Source organism: Ranitomeya variabilis, chromosome 4, assembly GCF_051348905.1.
Source record: "Ranitomeya variabilis isolate aRanVar5 chromosome 4, aRanVar5.hap1, whole genome shotgun sequence".
Taxonomy (NCBI): domain Eukaryota; kingdom Metazoa; phylum Chordata; class Amphibia; order Anura; family Dendrobatidae; genus Ranitomeya; species Ranitomeya variabilis.
This window is the reverse complement of record NC_135235.1, coordinates 336,345,930-336,355,354: the sequence shown is the minus strand read 5'-3', so window position 1 is coordinate 336,355,354 and position 9,425 is coordinate 336,345,930. Positions and strand designations below refer to the sequence as shown.

Here is a 9,425-nt window from a genome sequence, read left to right as displayed (position 1 = left end):
ACCAGCTGCGCAACACCGCTGCAATGTACGCTCCTACACAGTGACCACCAGGCGGCGCTGTGCTGCACGTTGTGTGCAGGGATGCCATGTCTATGTCTAGTGTCTACCACATTTCTCATCCGGAACTGACGAGACGGCATTCTATTCTTGCCGGTTCTGATGCACGAGTGCACAGTTGATGTTTCCACGGGACTGCTTAGGATGGCGCACCGCTTCCTTGGAGAAGGCGCGTTACTTCCGTGTTATGGTTGTGAGGGGATCTTGGATTGGTTGAGCCGCTGTGTGTCACGTGTTGTGTTGCCCTGACGGGTGCCATGATTGGACATACTTCTTTAAAAAGCGATTCTCTCATTGCCCTAGTGCTATTCTAATAGGGGTGGAGGGGTATAGGCACGGGTCATCACCCTGCTGTGCCAGCCTTGTCAGGGGCCAGGATTCTCCATGGCAGACAGTGGGATGACAGGCAGAGGCGTGAAGCGAGCTGTGAATGTGCTGCTGCAGTGTGAATGGGGCTCCTGCACATATGTGGCTTCTAAGATGGAAGAGTTCTGTGCTCATGTGTCTGATCATCTGGGAGCCCAGCAGCTGAGGCCTGGAGAGGAGAGCATGGACTGTGAGGGTGAGCGCCTCCGTGCTGGACACGTCTGCAGCGTATTGGGGCTGCTCCTCTCCATCCATGGGAGTAAGGTGCTGAGCCGGCACCTCGCCCACATCTCTAGCCTATGCCATGCTGCATCCTGCCGAGCGACATGAGGGGTGACATGGTAGCAGAAGCAGATCTAAGTGTGGCCCCCTGGGGCGGTCTGCAGGCTGGACTAATTCACACTGTGCCAGGCACAATGTCTGGGGTCTCCTGACCCCACTAACGGCTATATACAAGCTTATGAGGCCGGAGGTCACAGGACCATAGTATGGAGCAGAACATATGGCCCCTGTTTGCTGGGAATAAGCCCCTACTGGGGGTCTGCTAGGTTGGTGGAGCAGGCAGTGTCCATAGGTGACCGCTATGTCGCCCCTTGCTGGGTCGTGTCTTATTCTTTGTTGATGATGGTCTCTCCTCCTTCTCTTGCAGACGAGTTTTGCTGCTTGTGGCAGGACTGCGGCTTCTTCTCCCTGGATAGCCAAGTAGAACTTTTCCGCCATGTTTATTTTCATTGCTACCATACAAAGCTGAAACAGTTGGGACTCCAGGCGTTACAGAGTCAGCCGGACCTGATTCCGTGCCAGCTAGATGCCCAGAGCCGGAACATGATCCCAGAGCTCCAGGAAAGCTTCATCTGCATGTGGGACCACTGTGAGGTGAGGACCCCAAACGTTGCGACGGTGCCTCTCAGGGGTGGAGCAGACACAGTACAGTCTATGATCAGGCCACAGAATAACGCAGACACCACTATGTTGGCTCCTAAAAAGGTCAGGCACAATAGTAGAACCACTAATGAACTTGTGACAATGGCTGTCGCTTGTCAAGGGTGGAATATAATTAGGCTGTTAGTGAGGCTTCATTCTGCTGTGCAGTTGTCATGCTAGCAGAGGCATAGAGCTGCTCTGGGCAATGTTCAGCTAGGAGACCCTGGATCCTGGCATTCACTAGTAGTCTGAGGAACCGCATCTGTGGGCTATATGGAAAAGCAATCCCACCCCATGAAGGACCCACCTCGGAAAGGATCTCTTGTTAATGTCGTGGTGCCAAATAACACTGGACACTTTTGAAGGTCTTGTGGCGTCTGTGGCTCAGTACTAAGCTGGTGGTTTTATTGGTCTGCTTGATCAGCAGGTGATGCATTGTGTAGGGATAGAGTTAGCTCCAGTACGATATTACCATTCGTGAACGCATCGCTGCAGAAGAGCCTCCGGGTCCCCTGCTGTGTGTGTGACATTGGGTAAATGGAGAACTCCAGCCTGGTCTTTAATCCGTGCTTTTTTTACCTTCTTTGTTGATCTAATAGAGCTTATTTGACAATGCCGAGTGGTACTACAGACACGTTGACTCTCATGGTCTGAGTGCAGAATACGAAGTAGCCGGTAAGGAGAACCGCGTCCTGATGTGTGGCTGGAAAGGTAATGTCAAAATAGTTCCTGCCAAACCTTCTCTTTGTGCTTTTGTATGCTGCAATATCTGGACTTTTAACAGTTTCTTCTACCCCCATGACTTCATAGACTGTGACTGTTCTTGTAAAAGTCGCTGCAAGTTACGAGAGCACCTGCGAAGTCACACGCAAGAGAAGGTCGTGTCCTGTCCCAACTGTGGTGGCATGTTTTCCAACAACACTAAATTCTACGACCACCTCAGGCGGCAAACTTCTTTAGATCGTAAGTCAGTCACTTTTTCACTGAGAAATACCTGTAAATCCACCTAGCTATGCTGCAGGTTGGTGTTTGAATATTGAAGAGATCCTTGTATTTCCCTGTCACCATCCTTCTCTCCACCAGCGAGGACCAATTGCAGTGAGGGTCTGTGGAGAAATGGGGTCAGTGGGTGCTCTCGTCCGCTGGCCCGGCTGTCTTTAGCAAGACTGCATGAACCACGGCTCATACCACTGAAAGCCCGCTCTATCTCCCCGTGGGCAATACACTACACAGACAACACAGGGTTAAGGTAAAACAGTGTAGCAATACTTTATTGAACCACAACACAACAATAGCAAACAGAACAATCCCACCATGACTGGAATTGTTTGGTTACATGGGCGCATATAAAATATCACTGCGTCTCCATGTGTTTCCAGTATGACATGATGTCAGAGCTCCCAGGGTCGCTACTCCATCTGTGGATGAACGCACAGAGAAGGGGTAACGACAAGCATAGGGAGATGACCAAGAACTGTCCACAGAGTCCATACAAGGTCCAAAGCCAGTTGACACGAGAGTCACCACCTGGCTTATCTGACCCTCCATGGAACCAGGCGACCAGCGGGTCCCAAACCTGGCTTTCTCCGAACATATCCATGGTTCAGAGATGGTCACTGGATCAGATCTGTGTCCTTCCAACCGGAGCCGAAAACCCCTAGGTTGTATCCTATAGAGTCCTAGATCAGTGTCCCTCGTGATGGTGCCATGATGAATTGGCTGCAGTCCTTTCTCTTGTCTGTTGGGTGGTTTGCAGAATGTCCAGCTGGTAGCTCTGTATTACTTCAGACTCTCAGGATGCGATCTCTGAGTCTTTTTATACCCAAGGCATGTAAGCTATTTTTAGAATTACCCAGGGTCTTTCAGTCCAACATCAAGATAAGTTTAACAATGGTGATGGGATTAAGTAGCACTATTAGCATATAAGCACACATCAATAAACAAAGCTTAACACACTCAATGTACAGTCACTATTACAGACTTACACAGTATGTTAGATAGTATATCAGTGGGCAAGTGTGCCTTCTTGACCCACCAGACATAAACACTTAAATTCACAAGCCAATATACAGATAAAAAGCCAGTTTTTTTTTTTTGGGGGGGGGGGGGGTTTGCAAAAACATGGTTGTCTGGGAAATTAAGATACAATCTGGTTTCTTCACAGGGTCCTTATTTAGATGTTCCACCAACTCGTTATCTCCATTTTGGACCTTCTTTCCTTACAGCCCCAATTCCCCAAAAGTCCGGATGTTGTATAAATACAGTGACATCTGAATGGTTACACACAGAATCAGCTATAGAATATCATCGGCATCTGCCCTATATGGGAACCACTCTCACCTCCACACCTGTGGCCCCTGCCCAGCACATTAATTCACCTAATGCGGGGGTTAATCAGTTTTTATTTGTTTTCTGCAAATGCCTTACTCATGACTCATGAGTAAGACTACCTAGTGCAGTCCAAACGCGTCGACTGGGTCATGTCGACCGTGTAAATTTTTCTTTGTATGCACTATATTTTCTTTTGAAAAAAAAAAAAAAGGAAAATCCAGTCTTGTTGAGCCGGACTCCAATTTTTTCTATTTTTTTGCTGTTATCTGAGAGCAGCATGTTGTAGGGACAGAGACCCTAATTCCAGCAATGTTTCACTTAGTTTACTGGGTTCATCAGTTGTGATCGAATTACAAGTTGTTTTTTTACTGCTGCAGATCTAGCAGTTCTCTGAATGCTGAGCCCTGTATAACCCCACCACACCGCTGACTGGCAGCTTTCTGTGTACACTGTGTATCCTTACAGAAGCTGCTAATCAGTGCTGGAATGTGGTTAGTACAGGAGGCACAAGACACCTAGTCCTCTAGTGATAATCTCCTGATGATAAAGCACTGATTGTAATGAAACAGCAAAGCACAGTAAGTAACAAATCACTGGAATCAGGCTCTCTTCCCCTATATCATAGTGCTCTCTCGGATTACATGGCAAAAACCTGGTAATAGATTCCCTTTAACCCTATCAGCATCCCAAGTTTTCAGGTCCCGATTGTTGCCATTGCAAGCCCAGTCCAAGTAATGGCCTCCGACTTTGGTGACCTGTTAGGCCCAGTCATAAACGGTGTTTAACAGGCTATGTGATTGTATAACTGACCAGTCTCATGCACTGCAGTACAGATGTATTGTAGGGCATTAGACCAGCGGTTAAAAGTGAAAAATATTCATGTCACATAGCAGAACTGAGTAAAAAAAAATATATGTTTTGCAGAAAACTCTTTTGGCTGCAGGTTTTCTATATCACAATAATCATACTGACCTGAAGAATAAAGCGGTCTTGTCCCTTGTACCAAATGGTGCTTGACTTTTAAAACAAAATAGTAATTTCTGAACTGTTTTTTGTTAATTCTGCTTCCCATAAATCTGTATAAGGCTCCGTTCAGTTGATGATGATCATGATAATAATATCATCATCATCATCCTGTGATCACTAAACTCTTTCTTCAGGATTTCCATCTAAATCTGCATAAGGCCGGTTTCACATGTCAGCGCCTCCAGTACATGTAGTGACCGTATTCTCACGTACCGGAAACACTGACACACATAGACCCATTCAAATGAATGGGTCTATGCACATGTCAGTGTGTTTTCACGGGCCGAAAGTAGCGCGAGCAGGGAAGAAGGGATGAAAGAAAAACCAACGTGGGGTCCGCCCTATATTTTCCAACTTACCTGGCAAAACTCACAGGTGCTTGCTATTCTTAGGCTGGTAAGGGGCCATGGCTATGGGCCCCCCCAGCTTTAAAAAAGCAGCCCGCTGCTGCCCGGAAAAGGCGCATCTATTAGGTGTGCCAATTTTGGAGCTTTGCCCGGTTCTTCCCACTGCCCTGTAGTGGTGGCATATGGGGGTAATAAGGGGCTAATGTCACCTTTCTCTTGTAAGGTGACATTAAGCCGGCTTAGTAATGGAGAGGTGTCAATAAGATACCTATCCATTACTAATCCCACAGTTGTGAAAGAGTTAGTCACTCACTCACTAAGAAAAAAGTATTTTAATGAAATAATGAAATGCACAGGTTTTTAATATCTGTATTGCATGCTCAATCCAAGCGAAGCCCTCGTTCTCCTGTAAAAAATTCCAAAATAAAAAAGCAACAATATCCCATACCTGTCTGCTGTACAGTCAGTATTCAGAAACTTTCCCACGCTACTGGGAAAATAGGAAAATAATAGTAGTTTAAAAAAAAATGTAAAAGAAAATTCCCTGAAATCCGGACATTTAACAGCGACAGTCTATCTCACAAAGTGTGTGTGGCGCTAAGAAATTATTATTATTATTTTTTTATTCAAACACCTGGTTTACTAGTTAAATTTGACATCCATACACGCTACACCAATACCACCAGTATACAGGACTTTGCAGGTGCTGGCTTTTTGGCTGCATAACTATCTAGTATTTCTTGTTCTGTTCTTTTTGGAAAATGGAGTTGAATTTTGTCATAATATATATATTTTTTAAATCTAGACCTTAACTGTGCATGTCTGCTTTGCACCCCTCTTTTACACGCTTACACCTTTATTTACTTTTTGTACGTTGTGAGGCAGTGACCCTGTTACAGCTAGGAGGTGCTGTTTGTGCTCCCCAGAATGCCCACAGAGACTTATGAAGGCCATAGGTGTGCACGGTAGTCGCAGGAGTAGCTCTGATTGCAATGTGAGGTAGTGACTCGTGTCACAGGTAGGGGTCGCTGTGTGTTCTTCTCAGGTTGTGCATGAAGACGGATGAAATCCACAGGGGTGCATGGGAGTCATGTTTTTCCGGTCTGGGTTTTCCATGTGGCTGAAGGCCACAGGTTTGTTTGTTAAAAGCCCTGCAAGAAAGGGTGTAGGCGTGTCAGGTGTGTGGTGCAACATCAGTGTCAGTCTGGTGTGCAGAGCAGAGGCCGGCAGAGTGCTGGCTGAGTGCATGGAGGCACAGGCCAGCAGAGTCAGCACCCAGGGCAGCTGACCAGCCTGGCACCCGCAGCGTATACAGGTCGTCCATGTTACTGGTCTCGGATGTGGACAGTCCTGTGCCTAGAGGTGTACCGGAGGTGGATGTCCTGTGCCCGAAAGAGGACTAGCACGGAGGATATCCTGGGCTGTGTGAGTAAAGAGACTGTGATACAGTGATGCAGGACACCCATGGGAACTAGTCAGAGGAGGGCTGGCGTGTGTAGTGTCTGCAACATGAAAAGCTGTGTATGGAGACTGTAATATGGCGTGCGGTCGCCCCACGGATACTGGACAAGGAGAGGTCTGGCCTGTTTAAGGACTGCAATCTAAAAGCCATGTGCTATGTATTGCTATGAACTGGTGTGAAATGAACACTGATAACATACACTGAAGTTATATGCATTAGTGTGAATTGGACTTTAATGCTCTGAGGAAACACGTTAAAGAGACTGTTTTGGAACTTTGTGGGTTACTGCGTATGATGCTACCAGTCTTACAACGTGTACCTACCTAGTATATTTTCTGACATTCTTTTTGCCAAGGGTTGAAATACTGGGGTGGAATTAATTGGAAGAAGTTTATTATATTTTTGTTCAAAATGTATGGAAAAAGAAAAAATTGCATTTTGGCAAGCATATTACTTGGGAGGAAGCAGAGAGCATTCTCATCCCTTGTCTCAGTCACAGCAGATGATGTTACCTCTGACAGCGACACAGTTTGAGTCAATGTTCTGTGCAGTGATCTCCCTCCAATGCCTGAACAGTTACTTTTGCATTTCATTTTTCACTGATGCCTATCTCTATCCTGGCCCATGGTCCCCTAACCCACACCATCTCGGGGGCTAAGGAAGATCTTTCATTAGAAAAACTGCTTCCAGTTGATTGTTTTTGAAGGCATGAACAGTCAGCTTTTGATCTCAGATGACACTGGGAGAATGAGGATATAATTCTGATGCCAAGCTACGTGGTAGGGGCAGTGGTAGTAACATATATGTACCAAAAATAATAATTACTGTAGTATAAATCAGGTATAGACCAAAATAAAAAAAAAATACCCCTAAAAAATAACTTTTAATTCTCATGGATAAAATTACCCTTTTGTCTAGGGTCAAGAGACAGTGACAGCCTTTACCATATAATCTTATCAATCTTAAACAATACTAAAAAGGATAGAGACTAATTTGGTGAGGGGGTGATCTCTCCCTGCTCACCCTACCTCACAGTGGAGGTTGGCACCCCAAAGTTCGACATGGCGCCCCCGCTCACCGACGGCTCTCCCTTGAGACCCTATAGGGAACTTAAGGAAAACCCTCCACCAACACCAATAATTTCTAAACGTGCAGTTGTGCTATAAAGTGCTCAGTCAAGAAACTGCAGCAGTCTTTTTGGGGAATAATGCCCAGATTTGTTAAGGGTTTGAAAAACCTATGAAACCCTGATCACTTACAGTCATGGTCAAAAGTATTGACACCCCTGCAATTCTGTCAGATAATACTCATTTTTTTCCTGAAAATGATTGCAAACACAAATTCTTTGTTATTATTATCTTCATTTAATTTGTCTTAAATGAAAAAACAGAAAAAGAATTGTCCTAAAGCCAAATTGGATATAATTCCACACCAAACATAAAAAAGGGGGTGGACAAAAGTATTGGCACTGTTCAAAAAATCATGTGATGCTTCTCTAATTTGTGTAATTAACAGCACCTCTAACTTACCTGTGCCACCTAACAGGTGTTGACAATAACTAAATCACACTTGCAGCCAGTTGACATGGATTAAAGTTGACTCAACTTCTGTCCTGTGTCCTTGTGTGTACCACATTGAGCATGGAGAAAAGAAAGAAGACCTAAGAACTGTCTGAGGACTTGAGAAACCAAATTGTGAGGAAGCATGAGCAATCTCAAGGCTACAAGTCCATCTCCAAAGACCTGAATGTTCCTGTGTCTACCGGGCGCAGTGTCATCAAGAAGTTTAAAGCCCATGGCACTGTGGCTAACCTCCCTAGATGTGGACGGAAAAGAAAAATTGACAAGAGATTTCAACGCAAGATTGTGCCGATGTTGGATAAAGAACCTCGACTAACATCCAAACAAGTTCAAGCTGCCCTGCAGTCCGAGGGTACAACAGTGTCCACCCGTACTATTCGTCGGCATCTGAATGAAAAGGGACTGTATGGTAGGAGACCCAGGAAGACCCCACTTCTTACCCCGAAACAAAAAAGCCAGGCTGGAGTTTGCCAAAACTTACCTGAAAAAGCCTAAAACATTTTGGAAGAATGTTCTCTGGTCAGATGAGACAAAAGTAGAGCTTTTTGGGCAAAGGCATCAACATAGAGTTTACAGGAGAAAAAAGGCATTCAAAGAAAAGAACACGGTCCCTACAGTCAAACATGGCGGAGGTTCCCTGATGTTTTGGGGTTGCTTTGCTGCCTCTGGCACTGGACTGCTTGACCGTGTGCATGGCATTATGAATTCTGAAGACTACCAACAAATTTTGCAGCATAATGTAGGGCCCAGTTTCAGAAAGCTGGGTCTCCCTCAGAGGTCATGGGTCTTCCAGCAGGACAATGACCCAAAATATGTGAAAGATAGCCGTAGGCACTACTATTGATAGTGGTGCACAAGTAAGTGCCCAAACCGTATAATGTTATAGATAGACTTGGCACACACGTGATGAGATGCAAGTGAGAATTTAATTCAGGAGAGTACATACAATAGACGTTTCGGTCATAGACCTTCATCAATGTACCTCTCTTAGAGAGATTACTTGTAAATAGGTTTTAGGAGATTAACCCCATTAAGCATCAGGTTCAGCTCTGTATAAAGGCCAAATGTGGCACCAGAGATGTGTTGTCCGGACGCGGTATCCACCGCTCGTCCTGTGTGGATACCGCGTCCGGACAACACATCTCTGGTGCCACATTTGGCTTTTATACAGAGCTGAACCTGATGCTTAATGGGGTTAATCTCCTAAAACCTATTTACAAGTAATCTCTCTAAGAGAGGTACATTGATGAAGGTCTATGACCGAAACGTCTATTGTATGTACTCTCCTGAATTAAATTCTCACTTGCATCTCATCACGTGTGTGCCAAGTCT

At 45.4% G+C, this 9,425-nt stretch overlaps 1 protein-coding gene across 1 annotated transcript in view; it reads left to right on the top strand.

Annotated features, from left to right (window-relative positions):
- The first annotated feature begins 211 nt into the window (after positions 1-211).
- Positions 212-9,425, top strand: part of HINFP (histone H4 transcription factor) — a 65,852-nt gene continuing 56,638 nt past the window's right edge. Inside the window, exons 1-4 of the mRNA XM_077250587.1 lie at positions 212-619; positions 1,073-1,299; positions 1,947-2,058; positions 2,158-2,310. Of these exons, the coding sequence (XP_077106702.1) occupies positions 442-619; positions 1,073-1,299; positions 1,947-2,058; positions 2,158-2,310 (670 nt within the window). The 5' untranslated portion in view covers positions 212-441. The remainder of the gene's footprint in view (positions 620-1,072; positions 1,300-1,946; positions 2,059-2,157; positions 2,311-9,425) is intronic.